Source organism: Globicephala melas, chromosome 15, assembly GCF_963455315.2.
Source record: "Globicephala melas chromosome 15, mGloMel1.2, whole genome shotgun sequence".
Taxonomy (NCBI): domain Eukaryota; kingdom Metazoa; phylum Chordata; class Mammalia; order Artiodactyla; family Delphinidae; genus Globicephala; species Globicephala melas.
Genome location: NC_083328.1, coordinates 58,918,324 through 58,945,761, shown reverse-complemented (window position 1 = coordinate 58,945,761; position 27,438 = coordinate 58,918,324). Strand labels below are relative to the sequence as shown.

Genomic DNA, 27,438 nt, shown 5'->3' with positions numbered 1-27,438 from the left:
CCCAAGCTCTGTAGCACTGGGGTCTGGATTCAGTGTGTCCTCTGAAGCCCAGACTTGTCCAGGGTCAAACTGAGCCGCATTCAAGAACTCTTGTTCTCATTTGAATTGAGGCTCAGTGGGGGCAGGTGACATGTCCAAGGTAACATGGTTATTTTGATTTCCTTTCTCATTTTAGCTGAGGCTCAGAGAGGGCAAGTAAGTTGCCTCAAGTCACACAGTAAATCTGGACTGAGAGTGAGGACTCCCTACTCCATTTCCATCAAATCTCAGAGATGGTCATGATTTGTCCAGGTCACAGTGAAAATTAGAGTTAGGAGTTAGGGCTCCTTTTCCCATTGAGCTAGGCCCAGAGAGAGTGAGTAGCCTGCCAAAGGCCACAAAGCCAAACTAGGGTAGAAGCGAAGGTTCCCTGTCCCATTAGTGTTGAGCCCAGAGAGGGCACTGACTTGCTAAGGGCTTCACAGCCAGCCTGAAAGCCAGCAAGTATCTCAGAGTCCGGGCTCAGGCGTATAGCACTTCCCCAGGGGCTGCGTTGGGCTGGAGGCAGGATGTGGGCCAGGGATGCTCAGGGGGACAGCGCTAGCACAGGACAAGGGAGGGGCCACGTACTTCTGCACCTGTTGACCTCCTGGCCGCGGACGCCGAAGTAGCCGGGGGGACAGTCATGCACACACTTGCCGTACTGGCGGATACCTTCCCGGCGGATGAACAGGAAGAGCCTCTGCTGGCAGGTGGAGCAGCCATTCTCCTCTGAGCAGATGACACAGCCTGTGCAGTTGCCCCCCAGACCAGTGCCCACTGCCAGCCAGACCAGGGTGGAGGGTGGGGAAAGGAAGAGAGAGATAGTCAAACCATATGCGTGAGCAGCTCAGACTGTCTCACTGGTATAGCAATTGAGCACGTGGCCACCCAGATGACTACATTTCCCACGCAACTAGATGTGGTCAGCGACCAAAATCTAGTGTGTTATAAGGTAAAGCAGTGTGTGCAACTTCTAGAGAGCTTAAAGGGCAGGGGCATATCCTTTGTCATCCCCTCATCCTTCCTGGTGGGTGGAATGTGAACATGATGGCTGGAGCATGAGCATCTATTTTGGATCATGAGACAGAGACCATGTGTTAAGGATACTGGAGAAATAAGATAAAAAGATCCTGGGTCCTCGAGGAAGGTAGACATGCTGCATCAGCCCTCTTCTGCCTGTGCAGACTGTTACATGAGAGAAAAATCAGTATCTATTTTGTTCATACCACCGTTATTTGGAGTCCTCTGTCACTCACAGACAAACTTGATCTTCACTAACATAGTGTGTATGTTTGACTGGGTGTGGGGTGCACATGCCTGTGGAGGAGCCCCTCACCCTCCTGCTGCCTTTCTGAACAATACCCCATTCCTCACTGCCACCATTATCAAAGGCTCCCCAAATCATCAAGTATAGCAAGTGGAGGAAAGGAACTTTTTGTTGTTCCAGAATTGGCAACCAGGGCTCAAAACTGCGAAGAAAGAGGCGGAAAATACCCTGGAAAGAGAGCTTCTCCAAGGCTTATAGGGAGTCTCTGCTGTCTGACCACCACCTGATCAAGCTGACCCCCTAGAGAGGGGGACTCAGGGGACTTAGGAGCTGTCAGCCTGGGGAAGGGGGAACGCTGTGGCTTTCCCGCTGTTCCCAACCCCCAAACCAAGAGGGAGGAGAGGCAAGGGTACCCCTCACAGAGACGGATGCCTGCAAAAAGGGGTGACCAGCACCTCATGCCTTGGTTGGACATGAACCTGTGTGGCAGCCCTGCAGGTTTGCCCCGTCCAACATCTCTTTGAGCAGAGAAAAGAGACCAGGAGAGAGAAGGGCCAAGTTGGGAGGGGGAGGCAGCAGAAGAACCTGCACATCCTTCATGGCAAGCAAGGGGGTTCTCAGCAGCGAGGGCCCCCTAGGAGTAGCCAGGCTCAAGTGCCGCTGCTGCTGCCTCCCCAAGAAGGCTGGTTGCTGGCGGGTGCCCCAGCAAGAGGCAGCAGGGCAGACCATCGGGGGAAGATGGTATTTGGGGAGAGTCAGAAAGTGACCAGGTGTCATTAAGGGACAGAAGAGGACCAGGCAGCTTCTTAGACACAGCGATTAGGGAAACATGAAGCTGTTTCATGTATGTTAATACTCCATCAAGGTCAGCCTGTTTAATAAACTACTTATACACTTTGGCCCACCCGAGCCCATGGCCACCTAGCAGGGGACATTCTTGACTCTCCAGCCTCACCCCCACCCCCTTCCTATTGGTGCCCCATCTTCCTTTCAGAGGAATTCCCTGTTGTGAGGGGCCCTGGAGAAGGGCAAATCCTGGTGCCTGCCCCCAGAAACAGAATCCATAGAGGCCTGGCCCTTCAAGTCGACAGTGAGTGGGCATTGACCAAAACCTGACCAATCAGATATGCCTGGTAGTAGGGCTGAAGCCCACAGAAGCGACTGTAATAGCAACGCAGATGGTGACAAAGCAAAACTCTTACTAACCACTGTCTCTTGGAAGAGCTTAGGGGTCACTCAGCACAACCCATGCCACATCACTGGGGACGCTGAAGCCAGAGGAGGTGCAGGCTTCCCCAAGGTCAGGTAGCCAAACAGCAAAGCAATTCCAATTAGAGCTACAGCACTATCTGTAGAGTGATATTTCAACATACTGCAGAAAAAAGAACCCAACAAGGACCCTCCCCTGACCTCAGAGGGTGCGGGGTGTGTGTGTGTGTGCGCGCGCACGCGCACAGGTGATGAGTCTCAACTAGTATCATTCATCACCGGGGTATTGTAGAGAGTTGTCTCTGCCTCCTGCTGCATCCTTGGTCCCGGCAGTTGGTAGGGTGCCCTCTAGTGCCTCTATGTTGTAATGGCACCTCTGACTTTTTGATTCTAATGGCCTCACTCAGGCTTGTCATCATATCTCTAACTCACTAGAAAGAGCAGTACTGTTCCTCCCACTTCCCCAAGATCACGGGTATAGAGACCTGAATGCTAATTTTTATGAATAATAAGTGACGACAACTAGAGTTTGTACAATGCTGCTTTAGAAAGAGCCAAACTTGATGGTTCTTAAACTTGACTGTGCATAAGAATCCCCAGGGAGGTTGTAAAGTATATAGGCCCAGGGATGTGCATTTAAACAAGACCAAAATAGATGTAACTGGCATTGTGGAAGTGTCTTCCCTGCTCACAATCTCCTTTCCCTGAGAACGAGACGTGGCAAATATTCTTGTACTGCATGACCCTGTCCCCTGGCCAGTGGTGGACAGGCTGTACCAGGGCCCGACAGTTCATCCAGGCTGGGACAATTAGACCATCTCTCTTGAGAATTTTGACAGTGGGCCAACAGACAATGGTCTAGGATGGCCTCTTGACCTAAGGACGTTTGTAGGAGGGCAAGGTGGCCTGTGCGAGAAGCTCTGGTGAGCACTGGCATCTGTGGCACCTTTCTTTGCTAACAGAGGCCCCGTCTTTGACTTTCAGGTTCATGTGGAACCATCTCTGTCCAGATGCATTTAACCTGGGATTCGGCAACCAGAGAACCAGGTCCCCTTAACTGCAGTGATTGGTTCAGACACAGGCACATGTTTCAACTAGAGCTAGTCTTAGGATTGCGTGTGTGTGTGTGTGTGTGTGTGTGTGTGTGTGTGTGTGTTTGCACTCTGTTTGGATTTGAGAAGATGTAGGCCAGAGCTGGTGGGCAACGCATGAGGGGTGAGTGTCCCGAGAATGGAGGCCACACAAGAGATTGTCTGTGCACCTGGATCCACCCCTAGGAGGGTCCATAAAGTCTCTTCTTTTCTAAAGCCATTTTGAGTAGGGTTTTCTGTCACGTGCAGCCAAAGACTCCTGACCACACAGAAGCAGAGAGAGAGAGAGAGAAAATAAATCAGATGCAGGGAGAGAAAAAAAAGCAACCAGAAACTTCATGGGCCCTAGATGGTCAGACAGAGTTTCTGACCATCTTCCAAGCCCAGGTTCCAGTCCCCCAAGGCTTGGCTCACCCCATAGCTCCAAAGAAAGTCACTAGTTCACTTGAGCTAGCTCTCCTCCTGTCAAATTGCAATCAAAATGATGTATCTCGGGCTTCCCTGGTGGCGCAGTGGTTGAGAGTCCGCCTGCCGATGCAGGGGACACGGGTTCGTGACCCGGTCCGGGAAGATCCCGCATGCCGCGGAGCAGCTGGGCCCGTGAGCCATGGCCCCTGAGCCTGCGCGTCCGGAGCCTGTGCTCCGCAACGGGAGAGGTCACAACAGTGAGAGGCCCGCGTACTGCAAAAAAAAAAAAAAAAAAAAAGATGTATCTCACCAGATAGGTGGAGCCCAACAGATCATGGTGGAGCAGCTCTGCTTCAGCAAGGCCAAGGGACCTGAAGCACTGCCCGCCCAGCCTGACCATGGCACACCAAGGGACCCTGGGATTGTAGGGAGCACAGTTTGAAAAACCCCTGGCTCCTTCTACACCTCAACTGCATGCTAGCCTTCTTTGCTGCCCTCTAGCAGCTCTGATACACGTTTCTAAATGAAGTATTTGAGCTCTGATTTGCAAGTTCCCCGAGCTTTCTTGGGGCATCAGAGGGGAAGGCACCCCCTGTGATTTCCCTTAATCAGTATCTCCCATAATCAAGACCATCCTCCCCTGGTCAAAGTGTCAGTTGTACCAGAAAGGATGGCCTTGTGCTGCTCCAGCAGCTGGAGGGGCTTGGAATGACATCTGAGTCCTACTGTCCTTCCCCAAGCACCCAGGGGACAAGCTGAGACTTAGATGTCCATGTTATGGAGAATGACAGTGGGGTTGGCAGTTTACAGAAGGATGCAGGCTTATAACAACTCTACGTGCATTAGCCCAAGGCTGAGTGATCCATCCATCCATTCATTCAACAGTTACTGAGCCCCTGCTTTCTGTGAGGTCCAGTGCTGGGGGCTCGATGGTTATGAAATGTGGCAGCAGCTGTGTGATCACGGGCAAAGTACTTTTAACTCTCTGGGCCTCAGTTATTCTAGCTGTAAAAGGGAGGATAATGCTTAACTTGCAGTGCTGTGGTGATGAAAGGAGATGGTACATGGAAAACTCTTAGCTTAAGGCCTGGCAGCAGACTTCTGATAGATTGGATATCTTGTTATTATATTGTTTTCTGCCCTCAAATACCTAAGGACATGTATTATGGTCCAGGTGCCCAGGTTCAAATCCTGGCTCCACCACCCACTGACTGACCTTGGATAAGTACCTTCATCAATGTGGGCCTCAGTTTCTCCACCTGGAAAACTGTGGCAACAACCCCTACTCCCACACATTTTGTTACGAGGTGTGTGCAAGCAGCAAGCACCTGGCATGTCGTAGGTCCTTCTCCATAAATATAAATTCCTTTCCTGTTCCCTCACTGACACGATACATGGTGGGATTGTCAGCCCACATTTGGACCCTCCTCCGCTTTCACTGGTGAGAAAACGGAGGCCAGAGGCATTGGTGGAGGACAGCCACCAACCACCCGCTCCAGGGAGATGGTCTTTCATCCTCAGGATAGTGAAGGGCTCAGGGAAGAGACAGAGGAGGCAGATTTGGTCTTGGGTGAAGGGCAGGTTTTTCTTTCTGTTGGGATCAGGGAATGACCTGTGCTCTTTGAAACAAGGGTTCCCAACCTCAGAGTCATCCACATCCTGAGAATGAGCCCAAGCCCCTTGTTGCTTTTGTTTGTTTTGTGGTACGCGGGCCTCTCACTGTCGTGGCCTCTCCCGTTGTGGAGCACAGGCTCCGGACGCGCAGGCTCAGGGGCCATGGCTCACGGGCCCAGCTGCTCCGCGGCATGTGGGATCTTCCTGGACCGGGGCACGAACCCGTGTCCCCTGCATCGGCAGGTGGACTCTCAACCACTGCACCACCAGGGAAGCCCTCCAAGCCCTTTGTTTTGATAGGAGTCAATGGTTCAGTGTTTGCAAGTGATCTCTATATTTTTTCATTTAGGGATTTGAGTGGATTCAGGGCCATCTCTGCATTATCCCACCCACCTTCACTCTGCAGTGCTTTCCTTGAGGGGGTCAAAAGGCACAGGGAGACATCTTGGACCCTGAAAATTACCTGTTTTCCCCAGACAGGCTCACCTCCTCAGCAGCCCACAGTGAGTCTGTCAATGAAAAATCCTCAATACCCAAAAGCCAAGAACTCCAGCCACACACTTAAAAAAAACCAAAAAAAAAAAAAATTTGCCAACATTAAAAAAAATCAGATTTCACATAAGAAGCTGGAATTTGGACTTCTCTGGAAAAGGTATGAATACCTGCTAACACTGGGCCTGCATTCCTGCAGGGCAACATCTGTTTGGAGTTCCATAGATGGGGCATGTGCTCTCCAGTTTGTCAGTCCCGCCCCCCCATTGCTACCCCTGACACTGAGGGCAAAGGTCAGCTGTCATGTGTTATCCCCCTCGAGCTGCTGTTTATCTTGTACCTGCTTCATTCGTTCACATTAGAAGGCAATGTAGAGCAGGGGGTCCCAAACCTGGGCACGCATCACATTCACCTAGAGGGCTTGTTAAAAACACGGATTGCTGGGCCTTCTCCCAGAATTGCTGATCCAGTAAGTCTGGGGTTGGGCGGGGGGGAGGCTGAGAATCTGCACTGCTAACAGGTTCCCACTTTAAAGTGGAGTTGGGTTAAGAGCCAGACTGCTCGAGTTCAAATCCCAGCTCTACCCTTTATCCTTGCCCATGTGACCCTGAACTAGTGCCTTAATCTCTCTGTGCTTCAGTTTTCCCATCTGTAAAATAGAAATCACACTGGCCAACCTTACAGAACCTTGAGGACCTGAGCAGGCTTGACACTTAATGAGGGTCTCAGTAATGTTACTGTCGCCACCTGCCACACCTCCACTGGTGTTTGTGATCTTGGACTTGCTTTGGCAATCAGTGCAGAACTTTTAATTTGATGTCAACATTTTTGGGGTAGAGTTTCTTCATAATTGGGATGTGCCCAGGGAAGTGTGTTTTGCATAAGAACATTGTGTGTCATGGTGGACTAAAGGATTTGACACAGCTGTCCCGAAGGACTCCCTGTGGGTGAGGAAGATGGGGAAGAAGAAAAAGAGACCGCTGCTCCCTGCCCCAAGGCAGTGCAACCTGAGGAGGGCCAGGCCCTGCCCTGGGCCCTGCTATGTCCTTGAGAAGGATCCAGAACCATGTAGGGGGGCCCCATGCAGAGAGTGATGGGCAGTGCCTTCTCGGATCCCTGCCTGGCAGTGTGGGATGCATGTCGCCGATAACCAGAGGAAATAAACAACATCTGGGCTCCCGTCCGCCTGCTCAGACCGCCACATATGGGAGGCAGTCACTGCCACTGGAGGCTGGCTCAGAGGGCCCCAGGCACATTCCTGCCTCGGGGACAGATTGCACCATCCTCAGCAAGGCACGGGCCCTAGAGATGACTCCAGGTTTGGAGACTCCTGCAGGTGTGGGGACATTGAGATGATCTCAGCTTTGCAGCATGACAAAACACCATTTTCTGGCTGGGTGATCTTAGGGAAGTGGCTTCACTATTCTAAACCTCAGTCTCCCCTTCTGCAAAATGGGGACAATGGTAGTAGCAATCACCTCCCAGGCACTTGTGAGCTCATCCATGCAAAGTACTTAGCACAGCTCATGGCTGATGATGAATGAGCATTATTTTATTCCTTGCTTCATGGGAGATACATGAGAGGCACCCTGAGGTGCTCACTTGAGGGCTGAGGCCCAGCCTGGCTTATTCTCCTTCAAATTTCCACAGTCTTGCACATTGTAGGTGCCTACTATTTCTTAAAAGAAAGAATAATGCATGAATGAATGAATGATGGCTTAATAAAAGTTCTTAAAAGCTGTTCTCAGGGAGGCTGCAGTCTAGTTGGGAGAACTAGGCTCATACATTGCAAAGAAAGCTGATGATGTCTGCCCAGCAGAGCTCAGAGCCAGGGGCTGGGCACAGACTGCAGTCATCAGGGATGGTTTTCTGGAGAGGCAGATGTGGGGACGAGAGCAGGGCTAGTCTGTGTGGGAGAAAGAAAGGTTTTTAAGAGAGGTGAGTACATGACAGTATATAAGTTGGTGGCAGGGAGGGAGCTCGGGCAAGGAGCAGACAGTGAATCCCTGCTAAGATGTCTGTGCATGACACCAAGGGGTTAATGCGTAGGACCCTCAGCATATAGTAACAATAGGCACACATCCAAAATGGAAACTTGTAATCCTTTCCCCTCCTTCCCCGCAAACCTGCCTCTCCTGTCCATCTGGGTGAATGGCTACTCCACTCATGGTCAGAACTCTTGGAGTCCCCCTGCCTCTTTTCTTTCCTTCCTGTCCCACATGGAATCTATCAGAAATTGGTCTGCACCAACACGTTTTCCCCCCTCCCTCCCAATCATCGCTTGCCCTGCTCCAGTCATGCTGGCCTCATCCTTGCCGTTCCTCAAACATGCCAAGACCACTCCCTCCTCAGGGCCTTTGCACTTGCCCGTCCCTCTGCCTGGAATGCCCTCCCCACATACATCCTCAGGGCTTACTCCACTTCAGGTCTCTGCTGGAACGTCCCCTCCTCCGTGAGACCTCCCTGACCACCTCGCCTGAAGTAGCACCCATCCCTGCATCCTTGTCTCACCCTGCTTTGTTTTTCTTCGGCATTTATCCCCACCTGATGTGTGATGTGTTCGTTTGAATTTTTGGTGTCTCTTTCCCACCACTGAAAGGTGAGCTCCGGGAGGGCAGGGGTAAACCACAGCACACTCCACAGACTCTTTAGCACCATGCTTTGCTCACTTAAATTATCCTGGCGAATGTTGCACATCACTGACTCATGCTTTTTTATAGCTGCTTACCATTCCATATAGAGATGCTGCAAAATTAATTTAGGTATACTTATTATATCTATTTCAGAGAGGAGGAAACTGAGGCCCAGGGCAGGGCTGCTGCTTGCCTGAGGTCACTTAGTAAGAGGACCCAGGCAGTGTGGCTGCAGAACCTGAAGGCTTCATCTCGAGGCCACACGGCCTCCCAGCTGCCAGTGTATCCCAGCACCTCCTTTAATCCTCCACACAGAATAACAGGTCCCCTTGCTAAGGCCTTGCTAGGTTCCCAGTGCTGTGCTAAGGCTACTGCCTCCTTCAATGTCCATTTGACCTTGACTGAGACAGGAAATTAGCCAAACAGTGGCAGTACACGTGTTCGCAGGACAGACCCTGCCTCTTCTGCATCTCTCATTCATTTTCCCCTCATCCCGTACTCATCTCCCCTCATTTCCATGATGTGGGGCAGATCAGTACCTGCGTGTTCAATCAGGGGTGACATGCCTATTTCCCCGTCCTTCAGGTCCCCTCTAAGCTCTCTACAAGTGATTCTCTTGCCACCCACCTAGGCCTGGGGAGGTGGGGAAGTGCCCTGCCCCAGCCCCTGCTTGAGGTCCACATAGAATCACTTTCAGACATCGGCTTCCATGGGCTGGGGAGGTGGGGAGATGGAGGCTGGAAGTGGAGCCAGGGCTCATACCCACATCTGCTGTTTCCCAGCCAGTGGTGATCCTGAGATTTAAATCCACATCAGAATCACTTGGGGCTGCTTATTAAAAGCAGAGACACCTCCATCCCTCGATATATGCTGTTGGTTTAACGTGTACACTGGTGTGCCTGGGGTCATATATGTATGAACTCGCGTGATTTTCAGAAACCACTTTGTGAGGTCAGCCAGGGCGTCCCAAACTCTAAGGAGCACACAGAGTGCCCAGGGACCTTGGGTTCAAGTGTAGATTTTGATGCTAAAGGTCTGGGCTGGGGCCTGAGATTCTGCTTTTGTACGATGCTCCTGGGGGATGCTGATCGTGCTGGTCTCCAGACCTCATTTTAAGAAGCAAGACGGGGCTTCCCTGGTGGCGCAGTGGTTGAGAGTCCACCTGCGGATGCAGGGGATACGGGTTCGTGCCTCGGTCCGGGAAGATCCCACATGCCGTGAGACATGGCCGCTGAGCCTGCGTGTCCGGAGCCTGTGCTCCGCAACAGGAGGGGCCACAGCAGTGAGAGGCCCGCGTACCGCCCCCCCCCCACAAAAAAAAGAAGCAAGACGGCAGGTGCTGTTATTACTTCTTACTTTACTGAGGAGCAAACTAAGGCTCAAAGGCCAACAACTATAAGTCACAGAGTTAGACCGAGCCCCCAGACTCTACTGTGTCACAGTGCCTGTCCCTGCTGGCGTGACGATGGATGAGAGGTTGGGCTGATATTTGGAAGGGGCAACTTGGCCCCTCTTACCACTCATAGGAGGGGCATTTTCCCAAGTGGCCCAAGTTGAGGACAGTCCCTGCCAAGCCCAGCATGGCAAGAAGAAGAGGGGCTGGGTTCGTGTGCCCTGAGCATGTGTGTGTCTCTGAGACAGTGGCAGGTGTGTGCGGACAGATGGGACCCATACCAAAAGGATTCTAGTGCCTGGAGGTTGAAGCATGGAGAAGGCCTTGGCTGTGCTACCGCTGCCCAGCCCTCCTGCTAGGCGGGGGAGGGTGGACAGTCCAGAGCGGGCTGCTTGTGCCTGGAATACCTCCCCGCATCAACCCAAATATCTGCTTCCTTAACCCTTAACGACCCACCCTGGATCCACAAGATATGGTCTGCCTTCATTAGCTATTCATTAAGGGAGGTCACGCTTGTGTTCCTGATGGGAGCACTGGGGGCCCTGAGCAGCCCAGAGCAGCTGCCAGAGACCTTCAGAAAATCACCGCTGCTTAAAAAAAAGAATTGTTGGCAGACAGCAGAAGCAAGAAGAACTACAATCCTGCAGCCTGTGGAACAAAAACCACATTCACAGAAAGACAGACAAGATGAAAAGGCAGAGGGCTATGTACCAGATGAAGGAACAAGATAAAGCCCCAGAAAAACAACTAAATGAAGTGGAAATAGGCAACCTTCCAGAAAAAGAATTCAGAATAATGATAGTGAAGATGATCCAGGACCTCGGAAAAAGAATGCAGGCAAAGATCGAGAAGATGCAAGAAATGTTTAACAAAGACCTAGAAGAATTAAAGAACAAACAGAGATGAACAATACAATAACTGAAATGAAAACTACACTGGAAGGAATCAATAGTAGAATAACTGAGGCAGAAGAACGGATAAGTGACCTGGAAGACAGAATGGTGGAATTCACTGCTGCAGAACAAAATAAAGAAAAAGGAATGTAAAGAAATGAAGACAGCCTAAGAGACCTCTGGGAAAACATTAAATGCAACAACATTCGCATTATAGGGGTCCCAGAAGGAGAAGAGAGAGAGAAAGGACCAGAGAAAATGTTTGAAGAGATTATAGTCGAAAACTTCCCTAATATGGGAAAGGAAATAGCCATCCAAGTCCAGGAAGCGCAGCGAGTCCCATACAGGATAAACCCAAGGAGAAACACACCGAGACACATAGTAATCAAATTGGCAAAAATTAAAGAAAAAGAAAAATTATTGGAAGCAGCAAGGGAAAAACGACAAATAACATACAAGGGAACTCCCATAAGGTTAACAGCTGATTTCTCAGCAGAGACTCTACAAGCCAGAAGGGAGTGGCACGATATACTTAAAGTGATGAAAGGGAAGAACCTACAACCAAGATTATTCTACCCAGCAAGGATCTCATTCAGATTTGATGGAGAAATCAAAAGCTTTACAGACAAGCAAAAGCTAAGAGAATTCAGCACCACCAAACCAGCTCTACACAAATGCTAAAGGAACTTCTCTAAGTGGGAAACTCAATAGAAGAAAAGGACCTACAAAAACAAACCCAAAACAATTAAGAAAATGGTCATAGGAACATACATATCGATAATTACCTTAAACATGAATGGAGTAAATGCTCCAACCAAAAGACACAGGCTAGCTGAATGGATGCAAAAACAAGACCCATATATATGCTGTCTACAAGAGACCCACTTCAGACCTAGGGACACATACAGACTGAAAGTGAGGGAATGGAAAAAGATATTCCATGTAAATGGAAATCAAAAGAAAGCTAGAGTAGCAATACTCATATCAGATAAAATAGACTTTAAATTAAAGAATGTTACAAGAAACAAGGAAGGACACTATATAATGATCAAAGGATCAATCCAAGAAGAAGATATAACAATTAAAATATATACGCACCCAACATAGGAGCACCTCAATACATAAGGCAACTGCTAACAGCTGTAAAAGAGGAAATCAACAGTAACACAAAAATAGTGGGGGACTTTTAACACCTCACTTACACCAATGGACATATCATCCAAAATGAAAATAAATAAGGAAACAGAGCTTTAAATGACACAATAGACCAGATAGATTTAATTGATATTTATAGGACATTCCATCCAAAAACAGCAGATTACACTTTCTTCTCAAGTGCACAGGGAACATTCTCCAGGATAGATCACATCTTGGGTCACAAATCAAGCCTCAGTAAATTTAAGAAAATTGAAATCATATCAAGCATCTTTTCTGACCACAACACTATGAGATTAGAAATGAATTACAGGGGAAAAAATGTAAAAAACAGAAACACATGGAGGCTAAACACTACGTTACTAAATAACCAAGAGATCACTGAAGAAATCAAAGAGGAAATCAAAAAATACCTAGAGAAAAATGACAATGAAAACACGACAATCCAAAACCTATGGGACGCAGCAAAAGCAGTTCTAAGAGGGAAGTTTATAGCTATACAAGCCTACATCAAGAAACAAGAAAAATCTCAAATAAACAATCTCACCTTACACCTAAAGGAACTAGAGAAAAGAAGAACAAACAAAACCCAAAGTTAGCAGAAGGAAAGAAATCATAAAGATCAGAGCAGAAATAAATGAAATAGAAACAAAGAAAACAATAGCAAAGATCAATAAAACTAAAAGCTGGTTCTTTGAGAAGATATACAAAATCGATAAACCATTAGCAAGACTCATCAAGAAAAAGAGGGAGAGGACTCAAATCAATAAAATTAGAAATGAAAAAGGAGAAGGTAAAACAGACACTGCAGAAATACAAAGCATCCTAAGAGACTACTACCAGCAACTCTATGCCAATAAAACGGACAATCTGGAAGAAATGGACAAATTCTTAGAAAGGTATAACCTTCCAAAACTGAACCAAGAAGAAATAGAAAATATGAACATACCAATCACAAGTAATGAAATTGAAACTGTGAATAAAAATCTTCCAACAAACAAAAGTCCAGGACCAGATGGCTTCACAGGTAAATTCTATCAAACATTTAGAGAAGAGCTAACACCCATCCTTCTCAAACTCTTCCAAAAAATTGTGGAGGAAGGAACACTCCCAAACTCATTCTATGAGGTCACCATCACCCTGATACCAAAACCAGACTAAGATACTACAAAAAAAGAAAATTACAGACCAATATCACTGATGAATATAGATGCAAAAATCCTCAACAAAATACTAGCACACAGAATCCAACAACACATGAAAAGGATCATACACCATGATCAAGTGGGATTTATCCCAGGGATGCAAGGATTCTTCAATGTACGCAAATCAATCAATGTGATACACTATATTAACAAATTGAAGAATAAAAACCATGTGATCATCTCAATAGATGCAGAAAAAGCTTTTGACAAAATTCAACACCCATTTATGATAAAAACTCTGCAGAAAGTGGGCACAGAGGGAACCTACCTCAACATAACAAAGGCCATATATGACAAACCCACAGAAAACATCATTCTCAATTGTGAAAAACTGAAGAAAGCATTTCCTCTAAGATCAGGAGCAAGACAAGGATATCCACTCTCACTGCTATTATTCAACATAGTTTGGAAGTCCTAGCCACAGCAATCAGAGAAGAAAAAGAAATAAAAGGAATACAAGTTGGAAAAGAACAAGTAAAACTGTCACTGTTTACAGATTACATGATACTATACATAGAGAATCCTAAAGATGCCACCAGAAAACTACTCGAGCTAATCAATGAATTTGGTAAAGTTGCAGGATACAAAATTAATGCACAGAAATCTCTGGCATTCCTATACACTAATGATGAAAAATCTGAAAGAGAAATTAAGGAAACACTCCCATTTACCATTGCAACAAAAAGAATAAACTACCTAGGAATAAATCTACCTAGGGAGACGAAAGACCTGTATGCAGAAAACTATAAGACACTGACGAAAGAAATTAAAGATGATACCAACAGATGGAGAGATATACCATGTTCTTGGATTGGAAGAATCAATATTGTGAGAATGACTATAGTACCCAAAGCAATCTGCAGATTCAATGCAACCCCTATCAAATTACCAATGGCAGTTTTTAAAGAACTAGAACAAATCATCTTAAAATTTGTATGGAGACACAAAAGATCCTGAAAAGCCAAAGCAGTCTTGAGCAAAAAAATCGGAGCTGGAGGAATCAGACTCCCTGACTTCAGACTACACTACAAAGCTACAGTAATCAAGGCAATATGGTACTAGCACAAAAACAGAAATATAGATCAATGGAACAAGATAGAAAGCCCAGAGGTAAACCCACGCACCTATGGTCAACTAATCTACGACAAAGGAGGCAAAGATATACAATGGAGAAAAGACAGTCTCTTCAACAAGTGGTGCTGGGAAAACTGGACAGCTACATGTAAAAGAATGAAATTAGAACACTCCCTAACACCATGCACAAAAATAAGCTCAAAATGGATTCGAGACCTAAATGTAAGACCGGACACTATAAAACTCTTAGAGGAAAACATAGGAAGAACACTCTTTGGCATAAATCACAGCAAGATCTTTTTTGATCCACCTCCTAGAGTAATGGAAATAAAAACAAAAATAAACAAATGGGACCTAATGAAACTTCAAAGCTTTTGCATAGCAAAGGAAACCATAAACAAGATGAAAAGACAACCCTCAGAATGGGAGAAAATATTTGCAGACGAATCAACAGACAAAGGATTAATCTCCAAAATATAAACAGCTCATGCAGCTCAATATTAAAAAAACAAACAACCCAATCCAAAAATGGGCAGAAGACCTAAATAGACATTTCTCCAAAGAAGACATACAGATGGCTAAGAAGCACATGAAAAGCTGCTCAACAACACTAATTAGTAGAAAAATGCAAATAAAAACTACAATGAGGTACCACATCACACCAGTTAGAATGGGCTTCATCAGAAAATCTACAAACAACAAACGCTGGAGAGGGTGTGGAGAAAAGGGAGCCCTCTTGCACTGTTGGTGAGAATGTAAACTGATACAGCCACTATGGAGAACAGTATGGAGGTTCCTTAAAAAACTAAAAGTAGAATTACCATATGACCTAGCAATCCCACTACTGGGCATATACCCAGAGAAAACCACAATTCAAAAAGACACATGCACCCCAATGTTCATTGCAGCACCATTTACAATAGCCACGTCATGGAAGCAACCTAAATGCCCATCAACAGACGAATGGATAAAGAAGATGTGGTACATATATAGAGTGGAATATTACTCAGCCATAAAAAGGAACGAAATTGGGTCATTTGTTAAGATGTGGATGGATCTAGAGACTGTCATACAGAGTGAAGTAAGTCAGAAAGAGAAAAACAAGTACCGTATATTAACGCATATATGTGGAACCTATAAAAATGGTACAGATGAACCGGTTTGCAGAGCAGAAATTGAGACACGGATGTAGAGAACAAACGTATGGACACCAAGGGGGGAAAGCCGCGGGGCTGGTGGTGGTGGTGGTGTGATGAACTGGGCGATTGGGAGTGACATGTATACACTGATGTGTATAAAATTGGTGACTAATAAAAACCTGCTGTATAAAAAAATAAATAAAATAAAATTCAAAAAAAAAAAAAAGAACTGTTACTGGATTCCTCATCATTCGGCAAGCTCCATGGTGGGTGAGGGGGCGGGTAGGAGCAGCGGCTGAGACCAGGACCAGGGGAGGCAGTCACACCCCCCAGCTGGCTTCCCCGGCATCCACGCCCCCAGAGCTCGGCACGCCATTATCCATGAACAGAATTGTCACGAATCTGCCCGGAGTGCGAACCTGTCGCAAAATCCATCTGTCTGTGGAATTGTCACAAAACTCTCTTGCGTGTGAAAGTGTCAGGTATGTGAAATTGCGTAAGGAATTGTCTTGCAATTGTCCTACATGTAAAACTGTCATGAAGTGTTGGGTACGTGCAGTTGCTATTCTTCTGAAAAAATACGGAGAGGACAGTTCCTTTTCTTTTTGTGTTAGAAGAATAGGTTTGCTGTGTGCGTGACCTTGAACAAGTTGCAGAAATACTCTGTGCCTCAGTTTCTTCTTCTAGTGACTTTTACAGGGCTATTTTGGAGAAAAAATGCATTATGCTCAAAACAGTGCCTGGCACACAGTAGGTGCTCAAGAGACCCTGCTACACCACAGACACACACACACACACACACACACACACACACACGAAATCTCTCTGAGGCAGGTGTTTCTGACTTGTTCATGTCGGTAGCACCGGTACCTGGTACACAGTGGGTGCTCAGTGAGAACTTGTGGGCTGGGGAGTGGACTCAGACAGGTTTTGGCTTTGCCTATGGTGGGGCTGTCTGGCCGTGTGGCGTCGGACAGGTCTCTTGCTTCTCTGATTCTCTCTGAACCTGCCTTGGGTGCTATAAAGTGCCCCAAGAGCTGTGTATAAAGCACCTGGCAATACTGGGGACAGGAAACACTAGCTGCTAATTCCCTTTCCCTCTGTGGGGAGTTCACGGTTCCCGGGCGCTTTGTGGCTGTGGAGGCCTCCTGTGGTTCTTTGGGAGGCTGTGAAAGCTTCAGCTTCGGCTGCGTGGGAGGATGCTGCAGCAGTCAGGACCTGGTGGGACATGTCCAGCCAATCTGGAGACCTGATGCCACAGGCCGGGGGTAGGGGGGATGGTGCCCACTAATCCAGTCCAGGAGCCCCCCACGAGCCGTGGGGAGGATGAGTGCCAGGATTCCAGGGAAGGTGGGGGAACTTCCTAAGAGGAACTGAGAGCACATGATTCCTAACATGCACGCGACTGAGAGGTACCAGGTCTCGCAGTTTGCTCCACAAATGACCCCTTCACCCCACCATGCTGAAGACCCGCAATGAACAGAGCTCGGGGCTAGGAGCCAGGACTGTGCTTCCTGTCTCAGCTGGGACCCAGGCTCACTGTGTGACCTTGGCAGCCTCAGTTTCCCCAGCAGAAAAACAAGGGATTGGTCTTGACAGAGGACTTTCCAACTTTTTTCAGCCAAGGAAGCTTTCTTTTTCCCAAGATAGGATGTGATCTGGGAGCTCGATTAATAGGGCAGCTAAGAGTTGAGCTGCTTTGGCTGAGGCTTGCATAGGGTGAGGGGGAGGATCTCAAGCCAGTCCTCTTGGTTTCGTCTGCTCACTTCAGGGGGCATCCCCTAAGGGCATGGATAATCTCTAAAGACTTTCAGACCCTGAAGTCCCTCAGCACCAATGGCAGGAGAGGCAGTACAGCATGGTGTAGCAGTTAAGTCAGCCTCTGCAAGCAGACAGCCTGGGTCTAAATCACAAAGTAAGCCTCAGTTTTCCCATCTGTAAAATGGGCATAATCATTGTCCTCATGCATTGCTGAGAAGGTTCAGTATGTTGGTGTGTCTGATATGCTCAGAACAGGGTTTGGCAGATGGTAGGTGCACGACAATGGGGTGGCTGTGAGCAGTGTGGAGCTCTTACAAGGCCAGACTCTGTTGCAACAACCCTACGAGGTATTATTATCTCCTCTTACAGACAAGGAAGTTAAGGCACAGAGAAGGTAAGTAATTTGCTAAGGATCACATAGTGGCAAGCTGGGATTTAAAGCCAGGGAGTCTTAGTAACTGGTAGATATTATTAAGTACTGCGGAGAACCTAGCCCCTAGAATATGTCCCATGAAAACACCCTCATTGCCTCTTACAATTAAGCCCTAAGGAAGCTTTGGATATACCATCAGCTCCCAGTGCAGAGAAAACCTGGGGCTCTGCCGCCAGTGAGTATCAGGGAATGGGGCTGGGCCTCAGCACTGGACCCTCTCGGTGTTCCAGGGACAGCCCCAGCCCCTGTCATCCAGCACCCGGGGTAACTGGAGGTTCCAAGCGGTGACAAAGAGTTGGGAATCCAGTTTGGACCTCCAGACATGGGGTGAACATCTTTAGGGACCCTATTCTGGGTCTGGTCTCTCCCCACAGGCTCCCTCCCCCTCTCAAAACCTTGTAGAAGGGAGAGAGCACAAGATATGGACTCTTATCCCAGTTCTGTGGGTCCTCAGCCAAGTCCCTCCCTGTCTTTGGGCCTCAGTTTCTCCATCTGTCAAATGGATGGTTAAACTCAGTGTTTCTAAGGGCCCAATAGCCATCCATCCACCCATCCATCCATCCATTCAGTAGGTGTTTCTTGAATGCCTACAATATACCAGGCCCTTGTCTAGACTCCAGTGAAAACAAGAAACAAAAACTTTTTTCTTTTATTTGATTTATTGGACAAAGTTAAAAGACAAATCACAGACCTGTGGAAACATTTTAGAAAGATGAGCAAAATGATACTAGATCAGGAAGGGAAATTTCCCAGGCACCTTGTCTTGTTCACCCACGCCTCCCAGTGCCATGCACAGTGCTGGGGTACACTGGGTGCTCTGTAAATGTCCATTGGGTGAACGAAGGAACAAGATGTATCTTGCTGCTCCAAAACCTGTGACTAAGGGTGGAAACAAAGTCTGAGTCCTCCCCTCCCCTTACCACTGTGTTCTAAAGAAAGCTGCCTCGTGAGTATGGAATTGGAGCCAGACACCCCCTTCAGAACTTAGCAAGGGGGAGGCCAGGTATATTTGCACCCTCCATCCACTGCCTACCCCCTCCACTGCCTACCAGCTGGTGTAAACCGATGTCTGAAGAGGATCCAGGAAGGACTGTCTAGCAGGGGCTGTGGCGGGGCACGGCACTTCCCCAATTCCCTAAACCCAGGTGGGGTGGCAAGAGAATCACTCACAGTTTGGAGGGAACCCAATAAGACATGGAAATGGGCATTTCATCCCCTGACTGAACACACACTTGCTGATCCTTCCCACGTCTATTGGGGGAGGGGGGAGAATGAATGAGAGATGCAGAAGGGGAGGGGTCAGTCTCTCAGAAGCCTGCGCTGCCACCATTTGGCCAATTCCCTGTCCAGATCACGTGGACACTGAAGGAGGCTGTTGAACTTGATCCAAAATTTCCAACCCAAAGGTGCTGTAGGGGTACCATGGGGTAGTGAGGGAGCTGGGTATATGCGAAGAGGTCGAGGCCATGCTCCTCCCCTAATAAGTCACAGTCGTGCCACAGGTAGGGCACCTGCCACACATGGAGGGTGTGGAGGGAGGCGGCATAGGAACGTTTAGACCCAACCGCTTCCTTGTGCTCACTGGTGATGCGGCCCTGAGTTTTCTCGCTGCTGGGACTTGTGAGGCCACAGCAGCACCAGAGAAGTAAGATGCAGCTGTCCCTGTCCCCATCCCTCTTCTGCTCCCCAGCACACAGGGGAGGAACGGAGGGAGGACGACACATCGCCCCACAGGGCAGATCAGTGGAGCCAGGAGCCAAGTCAGTGATGGGGAAGGAGACAGCGTGGAATTAGACCTGTGTTTTTAAAAATTTAGCACCAAACTGAGGTTTTTAATACCAGAAACTCTGAGATCTACCCAAAGTTATTAAGGATTGGGTTTTAGAGATATAACAGAATTAGAGAGAGAGAAAAAAAAAGCAAATGTCATGTTTGTGATCCTCTGTTACATGTCCACTCTGATCATTATGCCTCACAAAAGAAGGCCAAGGATTACCATCCTTAATATACAAAGAGCTCTTAGAAATCAAGAAGAAGAAAAACAGCAACAACCCAAGGTTGTGAAATGGGCAAAAATATTACAAGTAATTCAAAAAAGAAAGACAAATGGACCAGTAACCTCAGGAAGAGCTATTATATTGCACTAATAATTTTCAAAATGATGTTTAGAATAAGAACAAAATATTACTTGTGACCTACCAGAAAGGCAAACTAAAAGACTGACAACATCCAGTGCTCACTTTCATAAAGGATTTGGGCAGTGTCTATTAAAGTTTGACCTCTGTAGTATACGGATAGTAGTATTATTTTACAAATGGTGCCCTGAGGCTCAGAGAGGGGCAGGCACTTGTTCAGAGCCACACAGTGGGTCACTGGAAGGCAGGGCTGGAACCCCGGTCTCTGGATGGGTGCCTTTGGCTTTTTATCTCCAGCCAGCTGGCTCTCCCTGTCTGGCCTTGTGAACAGCCTGGTCCCTGGCCTCTGACTGGGGCGGCCAGGCCTGCTATACCCACTGCTGCACCTGCTTTGGGACTGAGGATGGCTGGGCTCTTGCTGTTCCAGGTGACACAACTATCGTCACCCTTTCCCCACAATAGATGAGGCTCCCAGTCAGTCTTGCTCAGCAGTGAGGCATAAAGAGTGGAGGTGGGAACCTAAGGCTTGGGATCAGACAACCCCACCTTCAAATCCCAGCTCCGCACTTCACTCCCTGGGCCCGTTATTGAACCTCAGTTTGCTCATATGTAAGATAGAGGCAATCACCCACTCACTGGAAAGCTTGTTCCTTTCACAAATGTGCTCGAGGGCCTACTATGTGCCAAGAACTGTTGTAGGCACTGGGGATACATCCGTGGACAAGACAGCCCTTCCCCTCAGGGAGTTTGCATCCTAAAGGAGAGAGAGGTCATTTGAGATAGTGACAGTGAGTGAATGACAGTAAACAGAGTGAGGAGAGGAGAGGAGGGTCCCGGCCACAAGACAGGACTCGCTGAGACATATAAGGAAAGCGTTCTCGGCAGAGGGACCAGCAGGTACAAAGGTCCAGGGGTTTAGCATGCAAGAGAGCAGTGAGGCCAGAGCACAGGGACTGGTCGGAAAGGCAGATCAGCCCAGACCTGGGTGGTAGGCTCAGAAGGAGTGTGGACGGCGCTGGGTTCTCCTGGAAGCAAGATGGGAAGGCCCTGCGTGGTGCAGGCCAAGGAGTGTCTGCCATCCTGAAAGCTCCCTCTGGGGCTGAGCACAATGAACAGTAGGGGGCAGGAGCTGGGAGCCCAGGGCGGAGGCCTGTGACCACCTAGGGGGTCTGGACCAGGCTGCTGGCTGTGAGCAGCAGATGGACAAGTCTTGCTTGTGGGATATTATGAGAATTAAAAGGTAAGTGGCCTAGCCCATGGTGCAGCAGGTAGCTGGTGTGAGCAGACCTCAGCTACCCGTCCTCAGCAATCAGGGGACCTAACCCAAGAATCCCATGACTGTGTCTGCCCCGCAGCCTCCTCCAGAGATGCCTGAATCACTTCTGCTCCTCCCTGCCACTGGCTCGGGTTGTGCCTCTTTGACCTGCTGTGGCCTCTCGACTTTCGCAGGCCACCAGGACAAGGTCTCATTCAAGGTTCCCTCTGGTTGCTTTAAGCCGCCTTGCTGTTCAGTGGCTCCCTAAACCAGCAGTATACTGCCGCCCCCAAGCTGGACTGAAACCCGAGGCCCTGTCTGGATGGTTCCCTAAGTCATTCTCGAAGGTGAGAATAAGTGGTGAGTCACAGTGGCATCTGCCCGGGCCAGGTCCCCAGACCAACTGCCCAGGAAATGGGAGATGGGAGGGAGGCAGTGCTGGGCAGGCGGGAGTCCAGGTCACACACATTTGGGTATGAATCCCAGCTCTGCCACCTTGACTCTGGGAAGTCCCTTTCACCTCTCTGAGCCTCACACTTCAGCTGCAAAATGAGAGTGATGCTATCGAAGGGGTGCCCGGAGGATAAAGGGAGGTAATAACCTGCAGAGCCCCTGGCTCTGTGCCCAGCTCATATGCCAAGGACATCAAATGGGAGCCAACTTTGTCCTTATGCTCTGCCCTGGGTTCTGCTCACCAATTCCCGGCACAGTGAAAAACAGCTCTGGTTTCGGAGCCCCAGCTTGGCTTCCAACCCAGACTGTATGGGGGCTGTGGAAACCTGGGCAAGTGGCTTCACCTACCTGGATTCTACTTTCCTCTTCTGTAAAACGGGTCCTATCTTCGAAGGTTGTGGGTAAAACTAATGCACACAAAAATCACCCGGCACATAGTAGGTGCTCAAGAAATGGTGTGATGCCAGTAGGGAGGAACTGAATGGATGAAGGGGACACAGGCACAGTATGTGGTGGGGCTCTACCTTGGAAACCTCTCATGGTCCTGGGGCACTGTCTCCACCACACCGAAACCCAGCCAGCTGGAGGGACCTAGGCTTGCAGGGCCTGGAAATTCTACAACCACTGTCAGTGGATCCCAGTTTCCTCATGTGCAAAATGGGAACCATAATCCTTCTTGCCAGTTAAAACCAGGATTACGGGCTGGAACCAAGGTGAGCAGCCACAGCCAGAGGTGCTGGTCTCTGTGAGCTCCTGTAGATCCTCTGAGGGACCAGGTCTGCAGATGGGCAGAGCCAGGCTGATGCCGTCTGCAGCATGCAGGATCCTGAGCTACCAGGTCCTGTGTTAAATCACTGCAAACCCGTCGCAGCCCTGAAAAGCTGGGCTACATTTACACATTTTCATGCATGAGAAAACGAAGGCTCAGAGATGTTAGGGTTAGGGTTAGGGTTAGTGGTTGACCCAAGAACCCACAGTGAAGAGTCAGGTGGGATGCAAACCAGAGTCCTAGCTCCTAACTGCTGGGAGCCATGCCTCCCTGATGGCCTCTCAGCCCCTCCCTGCTGCCTAATGCCCAGTGGCTCTCCAAAGGCAGAGAAGTGCCACTGAAAGTCATACGTCTCTCAGGGCCAAAGAGGGGCCCCGAGCTGTGCGCAGGATCAGACAGAAGAGGGGAGGCTGCAGGAACAACCCAGTGGTCTTAAGTCTGAAACCATGGAGCCCTTAGCAGCATCCCCAGACCTTTAATAAAGTCTGTTACCCAGAAATGTCCTGAGTGCTCTGTTTTTTTCTTTTTCTTTTAATGGGGAAGGTGATTGGAGGGAGGGTTATTGATGCAGGGGAATAAGATGGTCTACAAACTGAAGCTATTCAGCCAAAGCAGCCCTGGGAGAACGGCAGCCACTGCGAGGATGCTCTGCTCTCAGGGAGGACGTCAAGCCAACGTCCCCGGTCCCAGGGGCAGGGGTCTCCAGCTGACACCTCTGCTATTCACTCTATTGGGACTGCCACCTTCATCAGTCTGGGGCCCCCAAGGACAGGGGCCAGCTGACAGCAAGTGTTCAGCAGACATGTGCTGGCTGAAATGCGATGACTCAGGGGACATCCAGGAATGAGGGTGGACAGAGAAGCGTCACCTGAATTTGAGTTCCAGGAATGTACTCAGGAAGGGCTGAGGGCTGCTGCATCAGGACTGTCAACACTTGTCAGGGAAGAATCACTTGCGGGAAGGGTGATCCGCCCAAGGGATACAGAATCGGGGGCTCACACCCTTCTCATGAGACCATCTTATGAGGACTTTCTGTAAAATCAAAAAGCTCAGAACATACGGCAGAAACAACGCCCTCCTACCTAAAAAACCTTCAAGGGATTGATCACATGAACAGTATTATAAGTAACAATTTCTGTTCTCCAAAGGACATACAAAGTTAGCAGCTGGGTATCAGATTGAAGAAACATATCTTCCATGTCAAAACCAACAGCAGATTAATATGTAGGTAATACAAAGAAGTCCTATAAACTGACAAGAAAAATCCAGGAAACCCAATTAAAAAAGTGGGCACATAAAAATACAATAAAAATTTTAAAATAAAAAAACCCAAAAAAGTAAAATTAAAAGATTTAAAATAAAAAATAACTAAAATTGGGCTTCCCTGGTGGCGCAGTGGTTGAGAGTCCGCCTGCCGATGCAGGGGACACGGGTTCGTGCCCCGGTCCGGGAAGATTCCACATGCCGCGGAGCGGCTGGGCCCGTGAGCCATGGCCGCTGAGCCTGCGCGTCCGGAGCCTGTGCTCCGCAACGGGAGAGGCCACAGCAGTGAGAGGCCCGCGTACCGCAAACAAACAAAAAAAGCAAAACTAAAATTAATAAAAAATTTAAAATAAAATGACGTATTAAAACTAAATGATAAAATAAAAAACTTAGAAAAATAAAATGTAAGAATAAAATAAAAATACATTTTAAAGTAAATTTAAATAAACTACATTAAAATTAATAAAAATTAAAACTTTAAAAATAAAATTAAAATGTTTAAATAAAAAATGAAAAAATTTTAAATAAGTGAAATAAATTTTGAGTAAAATTAAAAATTGTCAATGTGTAACCATTTAAAAAATAAGGAAAGAGAAATAAAATAATACAAGAGTACTATCAGCTCGGCTGATACTGATAATGTGCTATGAATTAAGTCTGATCGACTCAGATGCCTGTCAGAAGTGGGGCAAGAGGGGAGGAGGAAGGAAAATCGGGTCTGAAAGACAGCATTTGACTGGGTTTTTCCAGCCTGCCATATGGGCAGAGGGCAGGATGTCAGGCCCCATCATGGCCTCATCCGCAAACAGCCATCACATCATTTATACATTTATAATGTGCCAGCAACACACACACACACACACATCCTTCCATCCTCACTGCTGTTCTCTGAGGTTCCCTTTCACAGAGGAGTGAACAGAGGCTCAGAGAGGGTGAGTCACTGTGCCATAGACACAGAGCACCTAGGACCTCCCTATCCTCTGAATCCGGGCTCTCCAAAATAACCTTCTTTTGGAGAGTTAGGTCTGCAGAGGACTTTCAGACACAGGCGGGGGCATGTCTGACATCAGGCTGGAATGTCCTGGATGCCTTCTAGAAGGAGCCAACCTTCCCATGACGCATTACTGTGATCACCATTCATTAGCATCTACTGTCTCCCAGGTGGGTTATATGCACAATTTTGACCTTCAAGGCAATCCTATGATGTAGATGCTATTATCGTCCCCATTGTATTGATAGACAACAATGAGATTCAGGAGTGAAATATTTTCACCCAATCACGGCAGTAGCAGAGCTGGGAGCTGAGCCCAGGCCTGTCACAGCCCAAATCCCACACCCACTGCCTGGCACTGGACACTCTTCATAGTCACTAACTGAGCACTCACTATGTGCTAGGGATGCGTTTCATGCCCCATTTTGCAAATTAGCCAACTGAGGCCCAGAGGGGAGAGGTGACCTGCTCAAGGTCACTCAGCTGGTGAGCAGTAGAGGCCATGGCCTTCGTGACAGCCAGCCAGCCTCCCACTGCTCATCTGGCACTTGCTAGAGACAGCTGTGCCTGCCTGCCAACACCAGAGCAGGCTGCAGAAGGGCAGTTGTGACATTCCTTTCTGGGTGTCTCCACCCCTGCGGATGTGGGTACTGCAGTCAGGCTGCAGGGAAAGGGAGTGGTTTCCCTATGTAGTCTGGGTCCCCCGGGCTTGAGAATGCCTTTCTTCTGAGCTGCTGAAACAGAACCCCCCACCCACAGCAGCACAGAGGAGTCCCCACCACGGGCCACAGAGCAGGGGCCCTATGAGTCAGGCGGCATTACAAGAAACCATCCCAGGGGCAGGCAGTAGTGGCCTAGCCTGAGGCAGCAGTGCTCAAGATGAGTGAGCTTCACCCAGGCAATGGGAACAAACCATTCCCTTCGGGACCCTGGAGGAATCCCCAGGGGTGGGGCTGAGGGCTCATGTGTCCCGAGTGGCGCTGACTGCTGCACAGGGTTGAGAAAAGGAGGTTCTGGCGATGGCGACCTGGGGGGCACATTCCAACCTCTCCCCATCCTGGCTGTGTGACCCTGGCAAGTCGATTGCCCTCTCTATGCTTGGAGGGCCTCTGGAGAATAAAAGGATCAAATCACCTCGTGGGCTATCACCTGGATGAATTGGGAGGAGGCCAGGCAGGACGGCTATGCACCCAACCTTTGGAATCAATTGTCTGGGTTTAAATCCTGGCTTTGCCAAACTTACTTGCCAAGCTATTGGGAACCTATGAAATCGCTAATATTTGGCTGTTTTCAACCTACAGAAATGGCAGTTTCACATACTTCAACTAATGCTCCTCTCTTCTTAATTCAGTTTCCTCTTCTGTAAAATGTGGATAATAACAGTCCCTTCGCAAGTTGATGTGAGGACTAAATAAGGGTGGGAGGCAACTGAACTCAGTAGTTGGAGCTTGGCTCTGGGACTAGGAAGGATTTGAACTTGGCTGTGTGTCCTGGGGAAAGTCACTTAACCCCTCTGTGCCTCGGTTTTCTCATATTGAAAACAGGGGTAATAATAGTACCCACATCACAGGTTTATTAGGAGAATTTAGTCAGTTTATATGCATAGTACCTGACATTGACAAATAAAATAAAACAACACAGGTAACATCTGGCATAGAGTAAATGCTCAACCATAAAACCAAATCAGAAAGAGACTTTTCTAAACCTTTGGTGCCAGTGAAAATTAAGTACTTTAAAAAAAATAAATAAATGTTTTTAGGAACATATATGCATGTGGATATATACGTGAGGCGTGTGCTCCTGGGTGTCCACAGGGGCTGATCTACGTCCTGACAGTGTCCACAGCCTGGGGCTCTGATGGAAGGACTGCCCTCCAGGCCATGGTGATTCTGTGTGGGGCCCAGGCCTCCACCAGGTCCCTCTTATGAAACCACACAGCCAGGCCACAGACCCCATGTGGCACTCAGGTAACTCTGGAGGCCCTTACGAGGCTCCTGGACCACAGGCTGGCCTCTGGTTATTAAGAAACCTCTGCAGACAGCCTTCAAGCTGTGAAAGCCCTCTTGGTTCCATCCTCTCATCTAGCATTTCTTCTAGGCCTGGGAGAAAAGCAAAGCAGACTGAGTATGGCCAAGTCGCACAGGGGAAACCGAGGCTCTGAGAAGCTCTAAACCAGATTCCAGGCCCTGGAGTAAGCTGCCTTCCTCTGCCTATCCAAGGCCACCCTCACCTCCCCCGTTCGCTTTCCTGCATCCTCACCTCCACTCCTGGCTGGGTGATGCTGGGTGAGGTACCTCCTCACTTGCGGCTCCATTTTTACAAGCGTGGGTCTCAAAGGTCTCAACTGGCCTTTTCAGTCCTAACATTCCATTATTCTACCTTCTCCAGAACTCCAGAGAGAAAATGAAAGTTGAACTGCTCTGCAAACAATAAAGTGCTATATAAATGACAGGGTGGTGAATGGCAGCATTAGGTGGACTTTCTGGAGTAGTCTATAGTAGGCGGGATTTGCTCCTGTGGTTCTGGAATCAGGAACACTGGCTATGTGACCTTGGACAAGCCTGCTTCTTCTGTAAAGGAAGAGGGGCAACCACATCCACCTGGCAGGATTGGGGAGGGTCGATGCGAAAGGAACATGCAATGTCCGGCCCTCACTGGCTGCTTGAGGGTGTCTAATGCAGGAGGGATATTTAGGCCCCCAATGGGTCCTAGGGCTAAAATCTACCTTGGGAAAAGAAAACACCTTGGGAAGGATGTGGCTGCCAGGTCCTGGGCCGTTAGAAA

The 27,438-nt window shown here is 48.4% G+C and overlaps 1 protein-coding gene across 1 annotated transcript in view; it reads right to left on the bottom strand.

Annotated features, from left to right (window-relative positions):
* Window positions 1-27,438, bottom strand: part of RSPO4 (R-spondin 4) — a 39,489-nt gene that overhangs the window by 6,487 nt on the left and 5,564 nt on the right. The window contains exon 2 of the mRNA XM_030830580.1: window positions 610-798. Coding sequence (XP_030686440.1) covers window positions 610-798 — 189 coding nt within the window. The remainder of the gene's footprint in view (window positions 1-609; window positions 799-27,438) is intronic.